Source organism: Muntiacus reevesi, chromosome 13 (assembly GCF_963930625.1).
Source record: "Muntiacus reevesi chromosome 13, mMunRee1.1, whole genome shotgun sequence".
In the NCBI taxonomy this organism is placed as follows: Eukaryota; Metazoa; Chordata; class Mammalia; order Artiodactyla; family Cervidae; genus Muntiacus; species Muntiacus reevesi.
Window position 1 is genome coordinate 17,770,987 of NC_089261.1, and position 20,835 is coordinate 17,791,821.

The 20,835-nt window shown below is 41.7% G+C and overlaps 1 protein-coding gene across 6 annotated transcripts in view; it reads right to left on the reverse strand.

The window, feature by feature from the left end:
- Positions 1-20,835, reverse strand: part of CIT (citron rho-interacting serine/threonine kinase) — a 172,441-nt gene that overhangs the window by 130,101 nt on the left and 21,505 nt on the right. For all 6 annotated transcript variants that reach the window (XM_065904437.1, XM_065904438.1, XM_065904436.1 and 3 more), the window contains 3 exons: positions 20,540-20,641; positions 5,260-5,402; positions 4,294-4,387 (listed from right to left, as the gene is read on the reverse strand). In XM_065904437.1, coding sequence (XP_065760509.1) covers positions 4,294-4,387; positions 5,260-5,402; positions 20,540-20,641 — 339 coding nt within the window. The remainder of the gene's footprint in view (positions 1-4,293; positions 4,388-5,259; positions 5,403-20,539; positions 20,642-20,835) is intronic.

The window sequence follows — 20,835 nt, forward strand, 5'->3', positions numbered from 1 at the left end:
GATAGCTCAGTTGGTAAAGAATCCACTTGCGATGCAGGAGACCCTGGGTCAGAAGATCCCCTGAAGAAGGGAAAGGCTACCCACTCCAGTATCCTGGACTGGAGAATTCCAAGGACTGTATAGTCCATGGGGTCAAAAAGAGCTGGACATGACTAAGCAACTTTCACCTTCAAGGACTACTAAGTTTCCATTTGTTACTGACCTCCAAGTACATTAAACCTGTTCAACAGGTAATCTCACAATTCCTGATAGGGATTTTGCAAGATCCTTTCACTCTTCTCTGGTGGCAATTCACACCCAGCCAATCTGGGTGATACTGGACCAGTCTGGGACCATGTACTAGGAACCCGGCCTGCCTGCAGTACATCATCTAACAAGACCCCAGTTTTACTGAACTTTGATTTTCCCCGTACTGACAGGGAAGAAAGTATACCAGTTCAGGAGGAGACAATAATCAGATGACTAGGAGACAGAAAAGTCTGTCATATTTTGGAGAGACAGAGGGGGAAGAAAGGGAGGCAAGGGGAAGGAGGGAGAAGAAAAGAAAAGAGAGGATTAACCCAGCAGATTGTTTTTACAAAACTAGCAAATTCTTTAACAAGCAAAAAACAGACAGAGAGGAAGGTAAGAAAACCCATCTTCTTCCTCCCAATCCCCTTCTCTGAAAATGCTTATACAGAAAACTGAACCTAACTTTCCTCTTCTAGCTGCCCAGGGCATAGATACACACCTGCAGAAGCAGGGGAGGAAATATTCTCACTATGTTGTTCTTCTCATGGAAAAGTAATAAAATCTTTTCACTACTCCATAAATCTCAAAAAGGGTTATCTCCTATGGGTTTCCAACTGCTAAATGGTAGTGATTATCACTTAACATGCTATAATGCTCTTTATTTATAATCTCCTTACAATTGTTTTCTTGAGAACTGAGACAGGTTGGAACTGTTAGCTATCTGTCATTCTCTGAGGTTCTAATAAGGGGAAGTGGGTGACATCTCTGCCCAACACCCAAACCTCCAGGCAATATGGTCCACCTGTGTTCACTAACAAAAATACCCTCAAGCAACACTCTGACTAAAAAGCTTAAATAAAGACAATGGAAGGTGAGAAACTCAACAGAGCTAAGATTCACAAGTACCCAAAATACATAGACAATATGTGGAAGTGGCAAGGAAAATGACAAATGGATTTGGGATAACATACAATAATTCCAATGAGTGTGTGTGTGTGTGTATTTGGGAGCAGGGCACGCCATGACGCATGCGGGATCTTAGTTCCCTGACCAGGGATTAAACTTATAGCCCCCTACGGTGGAAGTACACAGTCCTAACCACTGGACTGCCAGGAAATTTCCAAATTATATTTTATATAGTATATTTTGAATATTAAAAAAACTTTTGAAACCTATTTTAGATTTATAAAACATCCTATTTAAAGGAAACATGTATTTTACCCACCATCACTGATCAAAAATACCAAAAAAGTTTTAATTCTATATCTATACTTGACTTGATCTAGATTGCAAATTACTGACTGTTTATAACAAAAAGGACTTTTCACTTAAAACAATGCCAAAAATTCCTCCTCAACTGCTTTACACATTTGAGCTCTAAGAGCACAAAGCTCTGGGGAGAAGATTCTCTAAGAGAAGAGGAGCTACAGCATTCTCAAATGAGTAGAACTGAGGGCCATTATCTCCTTGACCAAAAAAATCAGGGCTGAACCACTGAGCAGCAAATAAACCTGAATTTATTTGCTCCTGGGCTTCCCTGGTGGCTCAGAGGTTAAAGTGTCTGCCCGCAATGTGGGAGACCCAGGTTCAACCCCTGGGTCAGGAAGATTCCCTGGAGAAGGAAATGGCAACCCACTCCAGCATTCTTGCCTGGCAAATCCATGGACAGAGGAGCCTGGTGGCCTACAGTCCACGGGGTCGCAAAGAGTCGGACACAACTGAGAGATTTCACTTTCACTTCACTTATTTGCTCCTAGGCTCACCGCCTGAAGGGAATGTTGCTACCATCTGAAGAACTGAAAAAGGCAGTTTGCAGCACTGGAAAACAGAAATTTGAAATGAAAAGCAGTCCCATCTCCACCAAGGGCTCTAAAGAGAGTAAATCCAGATGCAGAGCCCTTACTCTTTTTTTCTTGTTTGTACTGTGTCTTCATTGTGATGCGGGGCCTCTATTTTCTCTAGTTGCGGTACACGGGCTTCTCTTGCTGTGGTGCACCAGCTCAATTGCCCCACAGCATGTGGGATCTTATAGCCCCCACCAAGGATGGAACCGCCATGTCCCCCTGCACTGGAAGACTGATTCTTGACCACTGGACCACCAGGGAAATCCCAGGACCTTACTCTTTATTCCCATTTATTTTCCAAGCAATGACTCTGGATCATGATCCAGTTCTCCAAGCAGGCTTTCTAATCACAAACACATATTGCCAGCTCTATTAAGCCTTCTGATGCTTCTCCATCAATGGCAAAGGTCCTCCACCAAGGGTGATTCTGTCCCCCAGGGAACACTGGGCAATGTCTGGAGTTACTCTAGGTTGTCACAACTGGAGGGGAGGCTACTTGGCATCTAGAGGGTAGAGACCAGGGATGCAGCTAAACATCCCACAACACACAGAACAGCCCCCACCACAGAGAATTCTCTAGACTAAAATGCTAGTGGCTCTGATTACATACCTATGCTTCATTTTATTTCTAGATGCCTGAATTTATTAAGATCACTAATGCAAGGCATGGGTTTTTGAATCCCAGATGGTAAAATTTTGTATAATTTAACTTTTTTTCCTGTACTTTAATCTACTAAATAAATCCAATACCTAAATTTTCATGCCTGTATCCAAATTGTACATAATTTTTAGTGGCTCGGACATTAAAGAATCTACCTGCAATGCAGAAGACCCAGGTTCAATCCCTGGGTCAAGAAGATCTTCTAGGGAAGGAAATGGCAACCCACTCTAGTACTCTTGTCTGGAGAATTCCATGGAGAGAGGAGCCTGGTGGGCTACAGTCTACAGGGTCACAAAGAGTCAGACACAACTGAGCAACTAACACTTTCACTTTAAAACATAAAATTCTTTGATACTCTCATTATTAATGTAATGATCAAGCAGAAGAGATTATAAACACCTAATCTGAGGGGAGGACAACCAATGATGAGGCTGAAAAACCATGACCTCACACAACATAAACAGCCTGTTTTCCCAAAAGCCTGAACCTGAAAGAAGTTATGTCAAATAGGCCTCAAGTCTATGGAAGAGCGAGGTGAAACTCTGGCATGCAAAGAGTTAACACAACCTTGAGCCTTTTCCAAATATAATAATACCCACCTTTCCCCCAAGGAACATGAGAAGGAAAAAGAAAGGCAATTTTATATGTTGCCCTTTATAAGGACTAAACTCTCAGAGCCGGGGGTATTTTGAAGAGCAGGCCCTCCCTTAATTTCTGCATTTTAACTAGAATCAGTAATATTCTAGAGGAAGAATAAAAGCCCAAGTTCCTGAGGATTTGTACAGGTCACCAAGTAATTCAGCTGGGAAATAAGTCTTAAAATCTAAGTCGATTTTCTCTTAGACTCACCCTTTTTTGCATAGTTGACTTGAAAATTTACATTTTAGCATGTGCCAACTTGATGAGGTTTTTAAAATCTAATTTTCTTTTACTTTGTCATCTTTTTCCTAAAGTATTCTCGTTCTTGACCTCAATAGCTACCCTCTTGCCTTGCTATTAGCACATGGGATACAGCTTAAAAATAATTAACATGTGGAATACAGCTTACTTTTTACCAAAAGTCCAGGACTTAGAATTGACATTTTGAGCACTTTTGGTTCTTAATGCTTAATGCTTGGTTCAAATGCTCTAGTGATTAATTTTCATTGCACTGCATATGAAGTAAAGGATTTGAGATAAACAAGGTTTCATTTCATCAAAATATTTAAGATGAAAAAGAGAATGTAACAGAAGACAATCAATTAATAAGCAAGGAAAATGAAGGGAAAAACAAAGTAAGTATTTTCCCCTTTTTTTTTAATCAAACTACAAGAATGTCCCTTGAAATGTTTTGTATGGTATTAACAGGTATTTTACATAAAAGGATCCCAGGTCAAGTAAGTCTGGAAAATAGCTCTGTGACCCATCCCCACCCACCCTGCAGAGAAATAATTTCACAGCTGGCAGATAAAGTCTTCAGAGTGTCACTCAACTTTATCCCATATTGTCCAAATTTATGAGGACCTCAGAACACTTTGTAGTATAAGTTCAATTAAGTCATCTTATTCTATTTGTTACCATCTTATTTGAGTTCATTTTAGCAGCTGATCCAAAATCCACCAGCTTGATGTGTCCAGTTCGGTCAATGAGGACGTTCTCGGGCTTGATGTCTCTGTATGGAAATTAAGGCCATAAATTAGTATTGTCTTCTCCATGCCAATCATCAAGCAACTGCAGACCTAGGATCATGATTCAGCCAAGAATTTTAGTGTCTATGGTTTTGCCATACAGACCTCCCTACTGATGGACATATGTAATAAGCATTTTACAAAATAAATTTAAGCAAAAGAAAGAGAGAATAGAGGGAGGGAGGGAGGGGAAGGGAAGCAGAAAAGGAAAGGGAATAAATACCTATTATTAGATGGATGAGTTCTCCTCAAGATACACACTTTATATTATGAAAACTAAGGCCACAAGAAGCTAGGGGGTTTGCTCATGGTCATATGGCTAGTAAATGGAAAAAAACCAAACTCTATTCAGGATTTTGTGGTTCCTGGTCTAACCAGCATTCCATTCCCACAACATTCTCAGATGCTCATAAAATTTACATTTTAGTGAAGATGTAAAGAAACACTTTCCGATTGAGGATTTGGGAGAACACCTTTGTCTATTACTAACGGGCAAGGTCAGAAGTACAACTATATTGTCTTCTGTTTCTGTGTGGTAGGCTGCTTCCTTGTGCAAATTAAATTTGGTTTTCCTACCATAGCACCCAAAAAATCCATGCAAGAGCTCCTCTTATTAGCCACATTAGCAGATCTTACTAGCAAATGTAAGAAGACTACAATTTTAGATCTATTTCATTGTTGAAAGGGTAAGCAGAAACACCTGCCATTTTGCACAATTTGCCTTAAGCCAATTATTGGTGAAGACTGGCTAAAAATTGGATGAAGAATTATTTTGATGCTGAAATCACTCACTCCATTTTAGGAAGTCTTAAGTGATACAGATAAATTCTCAGTAGACTACCAGAGTCTCACTTACCGATGTACATATCCCATCTGATGAACACTGTGGACAGCCAAAATCAGTTCAGCTAGGTAAAACTGAATCATATTTTCATCTAATTGGTCTTCATATCTATTCAAAAGTGACAGCAAATCCCCTCCAGGCTGATATTCCATGACCTGTACAGAATGCCAAAGTTATTCATTCTTCATACACCCCCCCCCCCTAAAAAAAGGAAATGTTCTCAATTAGATCCTCGAATACTGCCTGAGGTATTCAGGCAGTATTACAATTACAATGTCTGTTATAATTACAATGTCTTCACAAAGCTATGAAGATGTGTGAGACACGCTGTAAGTCTCATGTAGGATGAGGTCCCTGCCCTAAGGAAATTACAGCCGTTACCCAAGAGAATCAATACAATAAAAGACAACTCCTAAACACCATGCACAGTGTTTGCAAGGCAAGTTTGAAAAGCTGAATTAAATCCACCCACTCATCCACCCACCCAGGTCGACACCCCAGACAGTCCCTAGGATTGATTAGATGCACAGCATAGATGGAGACTCCTGGAAGGCAACAAACCCTTTTGCATTCTTTCTGCATTCCTCTCGGCACCAGGCAGAATATAGGAGGTAGACAATAAACATGATACAATCTTTTCCTTAAACAGTTTGGAAAGTAATCTGACTGTTTCTGCTAAAAATTTAACTCTCAAACAAGGGCTCTGTGACAAGCTAGAAGAGTTGGGATAGGGAGAGGTTGGGGAGGGAAGGGACATGGGCATACATATGGCTGAATCTTGTTGTATGACAGAAAAACCACAAAATTCTGTAAAACAATTATCCAATTTAAGAATTTTTTTAAATTTTTAAATGTAAACATATACCCTTTGAACCAGTAATTCTACTTCTGACCATTTATATCATAGGAATTTGCAAAAGTTTGTCAATAAAGAGATTCACTGCAGAATTGTTTGTAATATGTGAAAAAGAAACCCTGGAAATCAAAGAGCCATCACTAAGAGACTGCTAAAATATGATATATCTAAACAATAGGTTAAGATGCAGGTATTAAAAATGAATGCATGTGACTTCCCTAGAGGTCTAGTGGTTAAGACTTCGCGTTCCAGTGCAGGGGGTGCAAGTCTGATCCCTGGTTGGGGAGCTTAGATCCCACATGCCTTCCAGCCAAAAAAACAAAACGATATTGTAGCAAATTCAATAAAGACTTTAAAAATGGTCCACATACCCCCAAAAAAGAAATCTTAAAAAAAAAAAAAAAAAAGTGAATGGATTTGATCTAGTCATTCTGCCATGGAAAGCTACCCATGATAAGTGATGCCTTAAAGAGGATACCCTGATGCTGGGAGGGATTGAGGGAAGGAGGAGAAGGGGACGACAAAGGATGAGATGGTTGGATGGCATCACCGACTCAATGGACATGAGCCTGAGTAAACTCCAGGAGTTGGTGATGGACAGTGAGGCCTGGCGTGCTGCGATTCCTGGGGTCGCAGAGTCAGACACGACTTAGAGACTGAACTGAACTGAAACAGGATACAGTAAAACTTTTTATGATTGAAAAAGTATTTATTACACTTGTTATTATATATATAGGGGGGAAAAAACTGGAAGAATATAAAGTACAGCCTTAGAGAAAATGTTTCATTAGCAAAAAATGTCTTCCACCCAAAGAAACCAAAATTCTTCCACCTCCTGATAACAGATTGACATTCCAGAGTTAACCTGAGGCTTCAAGGCTCGTCCCCAGCAGGTTTCAAGTCTCAGCCTAGTGACTGCCTTTCAGTTTTGTCCTCTGTAAAATGGGGATAAGACTGTGCCTAGCACCCACAAGATCCTCCACTACCGTTCAAGTCCTTTCCTTGCCCTGAATTCATGGCACCATCCTTTCCACTCTGGCTAAGAGAAGCTGGGACCCATTTTGACCATCTCTGCAATCATGCCAACCCTTCCTAAGAGCTTAGGAAGTTGTCCTTTGCTCCTTCTGTCCTTTGCTCTGATTCCCCATTTTATCTATATATCTATAAAAATGTGTGGGTGGGTGTTTCTCTCAAGTTGTCTTAAACCCTTTCTGGAAAGAGGCAAGTTCTTAAAAACTTTGAAAAAACACTATATTTCTCAAAGGCTTCCCAGGTGGCACTAGTGGTAAAGAACCTGCCTGCCAATTCAGGAGACCTAGGAGATGCGGGTTCGATCCCTGTATCAGGAAGATCCCATGGAGAAGGGCATGGCAACCTACTCCAGTATTCTTGCTGGAGAATCCCATGGACAGAGGAGCCTGGGAGATTATAGTCCATATGGTCGCAAAGAATCGGACATGACTGAAGCGACTTAGCACACATGCACACACATTTCTCAAACCACTGCATTACAGAAGTCAACTATAGGATGTGAATTCTCTCCATCCCCCTCCAAATTCCTGTTTGCTTTCAGTCCAGAATTAGAAGAAGGCTCTAGTCAAGTCAGACATGGAGCAGCTACATGTGTCCCCAGAGGCCTCAGGCTGGTCAGTAGTCTTTGCCCAACACCAGGTCAACTGACACTGGGGACCTCAGGAAGAAACTTGCATGTCCTCCCCAAGGGCCCCTCATCACCTGGCATCTTACATGTAGCAGATACTCAACCAGATACTGGACAATTTGAAGATGAGATTTCCATTATGAACTAACAACGACAACAATGCTGAGAATGAGCATGAGCTAAAATGCAGACTTTATTTCCCCCAAATTCTAGGCAGATGTAAGCTGCTCATCCCAGTCCTTGAAGAGCCCGCAGAGGCACCTGGCTGCCTACTGCTCACCCACACATCCCAACCTGGTTCTCCACACGCTCTGGGCATGTGGAGGAATGTTATTTTTTAACGTCTGTTTTAAAAATATATACTGCCATTAAAAAGGTCTTAAATATCCACACGCAAAAAAAATATTGCAGATAATAACAGAAGTACTCATGCTTTTAGAACCAAAATGTCTTAAAATAAGAACAATGCGTATTTATGACGACATGGTGCACTTACAAATTTTCTGATCCGGCTCTATTAAAGATGTGAAGAAAATAGAATGGCTTGCAAGTTTAAGACTGGGAAAGTAAAACACAGAGCAGCTGCTGGCCACTAAGATTCTATCTGTGGAACTTCCCTGGTGGTCCAGTGGCTAAGACTACACGCTCCCATTGCAAGGGGCCCAGGTATGATCCCTGGTCAGGGAACTAGATCCCACATGCACTAATTAAGAGCTCAAGTGTTGCAACTAAAGATCTTGCATGCTGCAACTAAGGTCTGACACAGTCAAATAAATACTAAAAAAATAAAAAAATTCTATCTGTAATGACAATGAAAAGTAGTTCAGACAATCAGAACCATCTCTTAGACAGGCAAAAACATATGTAAACTTTGCTTCTATTCAGAAAATCCAAATTCCTGAGCTGAAAATCCCTGCCCAAACTAGATTAGTCTTTTCTACTGGTCAAACAACTTTCCATTTCTTGAAAAGGGCTCGTTAAGAAAATAGGCAACAAAAATGACAACAGGTACTAGGCAGGAGGCTCTGCAACATGAGGTCAAGAAAGACACACTAAGCAACAAAACTCCTTATCAAAGAACCTAATCAAATTTGACCCTCCAAAGATTCTGGACTGCCAGAAAATTATTGAACATCCCAACCGTACACCATCAGGAGAACTTAGTTTAGGCACTTACTGGCTAAATTTGGCTACCCACAATGTTACCCCCATCCCGAAACTATCCTACTGAGGTATAGTCACTCATCCTGGGATGAATAGAGGCCAAGGGAAGACAGCTTGTGTGTGGTGATACGAAACTTCATCAATCTTGCTCTTGAGTCTAAAGAAATAATAAAGAACCAGGACTTGGATACTTTCAGAAAACACTTTTGGACTTTCAAGTCAGTTCAGTCACTCAGTCGTGTCTGACTCTTTGTGACCCCATGGACTGCAGCACGCCAGGCCTCCCTTGTCCATCACCAACTCCTGGAGCTTGCTCAAACTCATGTCCATCAAGTCGGTGATGCCATCCAATCATTTCATCCTCTGTTGTCCCCTTCTTTTCCTGCCTTCAATCTTTCCCAGCATTGGGGTCTTTTCCAATCAGTCAGTTCTTCACATCAGGTGGCTAAAGTATTGTATTCAGCATCAGTCCTTCCAATGAATATTCAGGGGCTCATTTCCTTTAGGATTGACTGGTTTGATCTCCTTGCAGTCCAAGGGACTCTCAAGAGTCTTCTCCAACACCACAGTTCAAAAGCATCAATTCTTGAGTGCTCAGCTTTCTTTATGGTCCAACTCTGACATCCATACATGACTACTGGAAAAACCATAGCTTTAACTAGATGGACCTTTGTCAGCAAAGTAATGTCTGGCTTTTTAATATGCTGTCTAGGCTTGTCATAGCTTTTCTTGCAAGGAGCGAGTGTGTGGATCACAATAAACTATGGAAAATTCTGAAAGAGATGGGAAAACCAGACCACCTGACCTGCCTCTTGAGAAACCAGTATGCAGGTCAGGAAGCAACAGTTAGAATTGGACATGAAACAACAGACTGGTTCCAAATAGGAAAAGGGGTACGTCAAGACTGAATATTGTCACCCTGCTTATTTAACTTATATGCAGAGTACATCATGAGAAATGCTGGGCTGGAGGAAGCACAAGCTAGAATCAAGATTGCCGGAAGAAATATCAATAACCTCAGATATGCAGATGACACCACCCTTATGGCAGAAAGTGAAGAACTAAAGAGCCTCTTGATGAAAGTGAAAGAGGAGAGTGAAAAAGTTGGCTTAAAGCTCAACATTCAGAAAACTAAGATCATGGCATCTGGTCCCATCACTTCATGGCAGATAGATGGGGAAACAGTGGAAACAGTGATTGACTTTATTTTTCTGGGCTCCAAAATTACTGCAGATGGTGATTGCAGCCATGAAATTGAAAGACGCTTACTCCCTGGAAGGAAAATTATGACCAACCTAGACAGCATATTAAAAAGCAGAGACATTATTTTGTCAACAAAGGTCCATCTAGTCAAGGCTATGGTTTTTCCAGTGGTCATGTATGGATGTGAGAGTTGGACTATAAAGAAAGCAGAGTGCCAAAGAATTGATGCTTTTGAACTGTGGTGTTGGAGAAGACTCTTGAGAGTCCCTTAGATTGCAAGGAGATCCAACCAGTCCATCCTAAAGGAGATCAGTCCTGGGTGTTCATTGGAAGGATTGATGAAGCTGAAACTCCAATACTTTGGCCACCTGATGCGAAGAGCTGACTCACTGGAAAAGACTCTGATGCTGAGAAAGATCGAGGGCAGGAGGAGAAGGGGACGACATCGGATGAGATGGTTGGATGGCATCATTGACTCGACGGACATGGGTTTGGGTGGACTCTGGGAGTTGGTGATGGACAGGGAGGCCTGGCGTGCTGCAGTTCATGGGGTTGCAAAGAGTCGGACACGACTGAGCGACTGAACTGAACTGAACTCAATTTCATGGCTGCAATCACCATCTGGCAAATTCTTTACCAGCTGAGGCACCAGGGAAGCCCAAGAACAGTGGAGTGGGTAGCCTATTCCTTCTCCAGCAGACCTTCCCAACCCAGGAATCAAACAGGGGTATCCTGCATTGCAGGCGGATTCTTCACCAACTGAGCTACCAGGGAAGCCAAATACCAACACAGTATATTAACGCATATATATGGAATTTAGAAAGTTGGTGACGATGACACAGATGTAAAGAACAGACTTTTGGACTCTGTGGGAGAGGGCAAGAGTTGGATGATTTGAGAGAATAGCATTGAAACATGTATATTACCATATGTGAAACAGATGGCCAGGCCAGGTTCGATGCATGAGACAGGGCGCTCAGGGCCAGTGCACCGGGATGACCTTAAGAAATGGAATGGGGAGGGAGGTGGGAGGGGGGTTTAGGATGGGGGACACATGTACACCCATAGCTGATTCATGTGAATGTATGGCAAAAAACCACTACAATACTGTAAAGTAATTAGTCTTCAATTAAAATAAGTAAATTAATTTACAAAAAAAAAAAAAAAAGATACCAAATTAAGAGTATCCAGAAAGGGGAACCCTTCTACAGTGTTGGTGGGAATATAAGTTAGTGCAGCTACTATCGAAAACAGTATGGAGGTTCCTCAGAAAATTAAAAATAGAGTTGTCGTATGATCCAGCAATCCCATTCCTTGGCATATATCCGGGCAAAACTGTAATTCAAAAAGATACATGCACCCCTATGCGCACAGCAGCACTGTTCACAACAATCAAGACGTGGAAACAACCTCAATTCCTGCTAACAGATAACTGGATAAAGAAGATACAACACACACACACACAATGGAGTACTACCCACCCATAAAAAAGAATGAAATAATGCCATTTGCAGCAACATACTAGAGATTATCATACTAAGCAAAGAAGTCAGTCAGACAAAGATGAATACCATATGATATCACTTATATGTGGAATCTAAACTATGACACAACTAAACCTATCTATGAAACAAATACAGAATCATATTACATAGAGAACAGAATGGTAGTTGACATGCGATAGGGGAAGGGATGGGGTTAGCAGATGTAGGCTGTTATATATAGAATGGATAAGTAACAAGATCCTATTATATAACACAGAGAACTATAGTCAATCCTATGATAAATCATAATGGAAAAGAATATTAGAAAAATGTACGCTATATGTATGGATAACTGAATCACTTGGCTCTACAGCAGAAACTAACATTGTAAATCAACTACACTCCAATTTAAAAAAAAAAAAAAAAAGGGAGAGCTCCAAAAGCACCATCAAGTCTCAAACCAAGAGTTTTCAAGTCTTCATACCAGATGACATACTATAAACCAAAGACCAAGGTCAGCAGAACAGAACACAATGAACAAGTTAGACCAAAGTCACCACCCAGGTTGTACCAAACAGATCATTCACAGTATCCGGACTTGTCCCCTAAAAGGACTCCATCCCTGACTTTTACTATTCAGAGATGCCCAGAGAGACAGGGATCCTCCCCAGAAAAGTGACTTCTAACCCCAGAAAAAAACTGGCAAGTCCTCTAGGACAGGGCTTCTCAAACCTGTCTATACACAAGAATACCTAGAGAAACACTTTTTTTAAAAAGGATAAAATACATTCATCCACATAAATATCTGAGTGCCTACTATGTGCCAGGCACTATTCTAGGTATTATTAATAGAAAAATAGCAGCCACTAAAACTGACAAAAATCCTTGCCTTCATGGAACTGGAATTCAGGTAGAGTGAAAAAGAACTGGAAAAAAAATTCAGTAATACTAAAGGGTTTATTATAAAGTATGTCTCTTTCTCATCCCAATCCACAAAAAATGTGGATTCCATGGATCAATTTCTTCATGGATCAAGCTCCACAGGAGGGGGCCAAGAATCTGCATTTCAAGGAGCTTCTGGGGTGACTGCAACGCAGCCAACCCAGCACTGTATTGAGACCCAACGCTGATGAGGCTGCAAGGGCAACATGGGTCACTACTCCAACCAAGTGAGAAGATTCTACAAGAGATGCCCTGGTATGAAACCTGGCTTGAATACAGCCTTCATTTCTGCTGCTTACAATTTTCCAGCAGTTACCTGGAGCCATTCCGCATATTAGGACAAGATCACTGAGAGCAAAGGGCTGAAACATGACCAGTCCAGCCTTACTGAAGCAACCATCCCGTGTCCTTGCAAAAACAGGAGATCTCCCTGCAGGTCACCTCAACAGTGATCACTAAGGCATGGTAATAGAGGCCAGGGAGCCGGCAGGATGCAAAAAAGCTCTACAGTAAAGCAGCCCTGAACAATGTGACAGGCCTGCGGATGGCAGAGAAAGCGCAGCAGCTGACAGACCAGCCTGGCTTGGAGCTATAATGAACTTGCTCTTTTAAGGCAAAGACGTCCTGGCCGACAGAGACAGACCTTTCTGATGGCAGCAGCTGCAGATGCTAATTAAAGGGCAGATCTTACATGTGTTTAGTTTGGAAGGAGCGGCAGCTCCTCTGTTGGTGTTTGCATCTCTACCCCAAGTGCTGGGATGGCGATTCCCATCAGTCGTGTTGTATTTGAAACAAAAGACAAATGTGTATATGTGTGTGTGCGTGTGTTGTGCATGCACACGTGTGCATACACACACATACGCTTCCATGTATGTGTGTACATATGGGGGTAGATTTATAATAGTTCTTTGCATTCTATCCCGATTTGCATATTGGTATCGTTAGAGGCACACTGTGCTGGCTGCTTCTTAGAATCGTGTCCTTGAAATGCCTGCATTACAATCAGCATGACTGAAAGTGCCATGAAAATGTTAAGGTTGCTACTGGCATCATCACCCGCCTTGCCCAGTGTTCCTGATCTTTGGCTCAGGGGAGAACAGGATGGATACTCTAAGGAGAGAGGCCCCTGGCACAAACCCTAAATTCTTCTTGAAGGGCAAGGTGACCAAGAGAAAAAGAGAGAAGGCCCTTTAATTCAGAAAGTATGAATCCCAGACTGAGTCATCCTTCTATTCAAAAAATCCACATTGAGCATCAAATCATCCAGAGTCTTGGCCAGAAGCTGACCCCATACTCAAACTAGGTGACTGAGGTCATGAACTGAGGAAAGGGCTATGTGCAGAGGTATGGGAAAGGTTAAAGGAAACGAACACCAGATGCTGAACACCCTGGGGCGAGCAACAGCAGGGGAGTAGGTACCGTTCGTTGGCCTGAGAGGGCAAGGAAAGGGGTCTCGGACGTGTACACCATGACTAAAGAAGCAGAAGGAAGAAGTGGTAACCAGAAACTAGCTATGCTGTAGGTCAACGGTTCTCAAAGTGGGGTCTGGGACCCGTGAGAAATATGACTTCTTGGGCCCCACCCCGCAAGACCTACTGGATCAGCAATGCTGAAGACTGGGGCCAGGCAAATCAGGACAACATAACCACAGTCCCCAAAACGGTGAAACTCTAAATGCACTCCTCTGAAATATGCCTCAAAAGACCAACGCACAGAGCCACTACTTCAAAGGCACTGAGAACTCAAAGAACCCCCTGAGGCAATAACACACTCAGCAATCGAATTGGAGTCAATAAGACGTATTAATATCTCATTTCACCAATGAGAAAATTGAAGCTGAAAAGGCCAATGACTCCGGAGAGACCAAGCAAGGAACAGAATAAAACAGGAACCTATATTCTAAGTAACAGCTTCCTTCTGATGGGCAGCTGGCTTGTAAAGCGGCAGCACTGGTGAGTTTTGAGACATGCCTAAAACTGGATCATCTTACCCAAGAGATCAAAACAGCACATGTCTCGCTGTCAAAACGATCCTAAGCTACCGAATTTCACTCAAATAAAATAAACAAAGAAGCAGTATTCGTTAACCCTCTCCCACCCCCAATGATGGCAGAGGCTAGTGATCAGACAGTCCCTGGGGCCACTGCCTAGAACAGTCCCCCTTCAAATGACTCCTACGTAGGAAGGAAGTATCCACAAAATGGTATCCCTGTGGGTTAAAAGCAAGACAAGAAATGTAAAGAACTAAACCCAAGCAGGACATCCGAACACAGTTGTGTTAGAAACAGTTTTGGATGTGACAGTGTAAATATAATAAGGAAGACCACGGGAGGTGGAGCACAGGGGCCTCGTGTCTAACTCCATCTGTTAACCTACAAAAGGAGCTGTTTTAACCTCAGGGCCAGACTGTAACTGATCCCCCAAATCCATTCTTCCCTTCTCCCACAGCAGTAAGAGGCCACGCAGTGAGACACTACAGATGTGTACATGCACGATGAACTTCTGGTCAACAAGACGTGAGAGGAAGTGATGCGTCCCACTTCTGCATCATCCTGTGTAGAAGGAATTTGCTTGCTCTGCCTTTCTGCTCTTTTCTCCTCCCAGCCACATGGAACATATATACATGAAATGGTCCAACTTTAAGTATGTCAAAGAGGACAACATCCTAAGGTACAGGAAGCCACAGGAAGGAATCATCATGTACAACAGGCTGCCCACCAGTCTGGACTATATTTAAGGGTTTCTTTGTTACATGACCTTAGCCTATACCTTAACTAATAAATCCCTGTGTGCAATTAGGGGGAATAAAACTTTAGGAATGAACAGAAGGAAGCTCATGTAAGGTCACAAAAGGGAAAATAGATTCGTGAGTCAGTAATAGGCTCAGAGCATGTGCATCCTGAAAAGACATACAGTATGAAAAATAACAGCACAAGTTAGGAAGCTTTACGAATCGCACAAAGAATTTAGATACAACACTACAAGTGATGAGTTGCAGAACAATGTTTTCTTTGTGGAGACTGGCAGCTCCTTCATGGAAGGACACTGGGGAAGGCATCTGTTAAACGGAACAGAACAGACTTCATCATAAACCAGATCAACAAAGTACAGCTTCTGTGGGCCACCTGCCAGAACACGCGACTCGCCTTGTCATATGGAACCAGACGTTAAGACGGACTTTGCTAGGGTTTTCTATAGTAAAACCTGGTAAGCCATGCTCACTAGTGTGTATCTATGAATGGGAAATTTTTAACCATCAAAACTCAAAAGGATCCAAGTTCCGTTTCCTTGCACTGAGAATCAAATTTTAAAAAATTTCGGTGGACCTGTCTTCAACTGCATACTTCAGAGAAAAAAACTCATACTATTAATTTAACAGGTTTCCTAAGTGACTTAGGGGTAAAGAATCCACCTACTAATACAGGAGACACAGGTGTGATCCCTGGGTCAGGAACAGTCCCCTGGAGAAAGAAATGGCAACCCACTCTAGCATTCTTGCCTAGGAAATCCCATAGATGGAGGAGCCTGGCAGGCTACAGTTCCTGAGGTCGAAAAAGAGTCAGACCTGATTTAGGGACTGAGCTGTGTTTAGTTGCTCAGTTGTGTCCGACTCTCTGTGGTCCCATGGACTGTAAGCTATCAGGCTCCTCCATCCATGTAATTTTCCAGGCAACAATACTGGTGATCAGGTAGCCACTTCCTACTCCAGGGATCTTCCTGCCCAGGGACTGAACCCAGGTCTGCATCTCCTGCATTGGCAGGTGGATTCTTTACTGCTAGTGCCACCTGGGAAGTGACTAAACAACAACATTAACATAATACAATTTCCATAATGCTGTAAGTACACTGTCTGTAAATCAAATTTCTATGAAATTAATCATGCATCCAACCAATAAATATTTCTTAAGCGACAACCTGGGGAAGCTCTACTGGAAGCCAGAGAGATATCATCACTCTGATGGAAGCTGAAGCCTGGTGGCGGCAACCACCACCCACTCACCAAGAGCAAATTCAGGCTGCTCTGAACACACAGCAGAGGGGGGTCCCTCCCACAGGTCCAGGAAGGGTTTCTGGAGGAAGTAACATCTGACTCAAGCCCAGAAGGAGAAACAAGAGTTAACCAGGTAAATAGGGAAAGAGATGAGAGTGTGGAGAAAGTATACGTATTTTTTCAGACCCTTTTTCATTATAGGTTATTACAAGATATTGAATATAATTCCTTATGCTATACAGTAGGTCCTTGATGACTATATATTTAATACATAGTAGTGTGTATCTGTTAAACCCAAATTCTCAGTTTATCCCTCCTCTTCCCCTCTCTTGATAACCATAAGTTTGTTTTCTATGTCTGTGAATCTATTTTTGTTTTTTAAATATATTCATTTGTACCATGTTTTTAGATTCTACTTAGAAGCCGTAGCATACAATATTTGTCTTTCTCTGACTTATGTCACTTAGTACGATAATCTCTAGGTCCATCCATATTGCTGCAAATGACATTATTTCATTCTTTTTCACGGCTGGGTAGTATTCCACTGTATATACATACCACATCTTTGTCCATTGATCTGTTGGTGGACATTTACATTATTTCCATGTATCAGCTATTGTAAATAGTGCTGCTATGTCACTGATTTTAAATGTATCTTCAATTAAATGTATCTTCAATTAAACTCCAATTGCATTATACATTAATATTTAACTGCCAAGGGAGTTGACTGCAATTTGTATGTCTCCCCAAATGTCAAAGGTTTAATGATCTATAGGCACAGGGGAATTTCAGTGCTTTACAAAGTAAATACAGATCTATAGTCCCCTTATCTTACCATAGGCAGAACGTGTCTCCAGATTCAGAAATGTTCAAATTTTAGGAGGGTAAAATGTTGCATGTACTTTATGTAACACCCTCAGCTAGGACCTGGAATAGCACCCTGTAATCACACAGATTCATAATTTGCAGCAAAATGGATGAACAGTTTGCACTAAAGGGAATAAATAGGAGTTTGGGTCAAGTTTTGCTACAGAGTTCAAGTCAGGTCTTACTGCCAAATAAGCCATAAAATAACCTGAGGTTATTCAGAGCACTGGGTATTTCAGAATTGCAGATAAGAGATGGTGGATCTATCATATCTTAAGCCCTATGCTAAGCTTGGATTTCTCATATGAAAACTGTACCCTTAGCAAACATTTTATTTCAAAGTACCAAAGTGCTGGAAAAATAAATGCAGGCAAGGAAATAATTATCAGATTACCAAATACCCAGTGATAATTATACCTAATGGAGCTACTTAAGAATGGCATAAAAACATTCCTGCAGCCAAGTATTGAGGGCTGAGGCAACCAGAACTTCAGAAAACAGTCACTTTGAGATCAGTCCCATCTTGCAAGATGGCAGGCAGAAAAACTGAGAAGACCATCTTCAGCTAAGAATGTCAATGCTGGTGTCAAAATCCAGAGGGAAGCGCCAACCTGAAGACCCCCACTGATGGAAGGCTGTTCCAGCAGAGGAATGGCAGATATTCCCAACCCACAAGGTATTCCAGAAAAGCTATATCCAAACAGAATCCACAGCAATTAAATCCACAATTAAGGAAAAAATGGGAAGGTTCTCACTACTGTGACAGAGCCAATTAGTAAGGATAAAAAGAGTGAAACCAAAGAGTTTAAAATTCTCAAAATGCCCAAATGTTACCCTCTTAAAGATGTGCTATAAAAACTGTTGAGCGGTGGGGAAAGAAAAAAAAACAACTACAATCAATGTGAAGAAAACTACTGTGAAGTGTTACTCCCAGGTCCTCTCTGATCGTCCTCACCGCCCATCCCGGAGACAAGCAGAAGGTGGCTTCCCTCAGGTACCTGTGCAGGGACTTGCCATTTGGGGTTGAACCACTAGTCCTCACTCACCTGAGCTCCTTCACCTAGAACACTCAGAATCTGTCATCACCTCTACCAAAACTTACCATAATAGTGTGAAAGTTCCGAAGTATCTCAACAGTGATTACTTTTTTTTTTTTTTTTAACAGTGATTACTATTAAGAAGTTGCATGAGACTGGAGATCAAAAAGGCTGAGCTCCAAGAGAAGCCACCACAGTGAGAAGCAGGCACACTGCAGCTAGAAAGTAGCCCCCGCTCACCACAAATGGAGAAAAGCCTGCGCAGCAATGAAGACCCAGCACAGTCAAAAAATAAAATAAATAAAATTTAAAAAAAAAAGGTTGAGCTCTTCGACTCAGAGGAAGAGAATGGTAAGTTTCTGGAGCAGTGCAAGGCAGACCAGAAAATTGTGGAGTCTCAACTTTCGCCAAAAATCAGAGCCCTTCCCAGCTCTGGGACAGCCCGTGTGGCCTCAGAAATAAACTTTATACTCCCGAGTTGATGTTCTGTATGATTTGCAGAGCTCCAGTTAAAAATATCCAAAACAACAATAAAGAACAAAGAACCTACTGTGTCAAAGGAATTGCCTTTCTAAAAGATAATGAGTAAATCTGTTAATACATCCAAATACGAGGGGCTCCACAAGACACGCATAGCACAGGACAAATACTACCATGTGCTACAGATGTCCTAGGACACAACCAGTGAGCCTAGGTCACTTGTAAAGGTTAGGGCTTCAAGCTCCAGGTTTCAAGGAAGGGAAGCTTCCATGACAATATTCAAGAAAAGGAAGTTTCAGGACATAGAGACCAGAGGCATGGTGATGGCTCTGAAGGATCGCACAGTGAGCACAAGGCCAGTCTCCCAGCATATCCATGTGAGAATACCCTTGCTCAGAAGGTAGGGTGGGACCAGAAGGAGCCTCCCCACCGGTATTGATTCCCAATTAAGATGAAACCAAGGCAAATAAACTGTTTATTCCAGATCAGAAATAAAGGTAGTGAGTTTTCCTAGTGTTAGTCGCTCAGTGGTATCTGACTCTTGCAACCCCATGGACTGTAGCTTGCCAAGCTCCTCTGTCTATAGGATTCTCCAGGCAAAAATACTGGAGTGGGTTGCCATTCCCTTCTCCAGGAGATCTTCCTGACTCAGGGATCAAACCCGGGTCTCCTGCACCGCAGGCAGATTCTTTACCATCTGGGCCACCAGGGAGGTCCCCCTAAAACGCCCAGTGAAGATTCAAAACAAATAGGCATCCGTCTCTTACCCTCTTCTCTGACGTGAGCTCTATAAAAGTTTGTCTTCATTCAACGTAACAGGACAGTCTTGTTTTAAGAAAGAGCTGAATCAGGAATAAAAATTGCTTCTAAGATACCTTTAACTTTAGGAATCTAAATCCCTAAGAACCTAAACAAGGCCTCAAAATGAATTTTAGCATTCTACAAGTTATGCTACATGCATGTCAGTGAAAACCATGGTGCTGCTCAAAAGAACAATGCAGATCTGCATGTACTGACATGAAAAGATGTCAGGGAAAAATTACTGAAAGGCAAAAAGAAAGTTGAAGAGCAGAGTAGACAGTAACACACCATTTTTGTGAAACAAACTATATACATGTGTGATAGGCACAGGCACAGAAATATTCTTTCCACAACTCACAGTTAAGAGCCAGAATGAATGTACATAACCATTAACATGTGTTTCCTAGGGGAGAGCGATTAGAGAGAAAGGTCGAGCATGTTCTCTTTTATTTCATACATTTCCGCAGTGTTTGCATTTTCTTATAATAACCATGCTCTATCTCAATTTTTAAAATTTAAAGTAAGATTTTGTTAAAGGTACTATCAGACTATTGCCAATAAATGACTTCTCTTTATTGTCCTTTGAGCCATAGCTACAATATCCAACAATAAATGGGGCTGTTTCTAAATGGATTAGGTTTTCATCTTTAGGACAAGAAGAAGACACCTGAAAGGTGTCTCCTGAGCATGAGAATGAATGAAAAGTGTCATGGGCCACATGGCCAAGAACCACATTCAATTACACAGCCGTGGTATCTGATTATTTCAACACTAGGCTAATTCTACAGAGATGGATGGAAAGACTCACCAAATAAAGGTTATTTTTGTCCTGAAAGGCGTACTGCAACTGGGGGATCCAAGGACTTGTACTCCGAGATAATATGTTCTGTTCTTCCTCGAAATATGAGACCTAGGAGGAACAGAAACTATTAAGACAATTATGAAGCACTAAGTGTGATGGGGGAAATGCTCTTTATTCTCCCTTTAAGCTTAAACTGATACCCAGTTTTGTTTCTTTTTTAAAAAGCCATCACATAGCCCAACATTCCACAAATCTCATTCTTATGCCTACTTTGCTCAATTTTTGCCAGACCCATATAATAT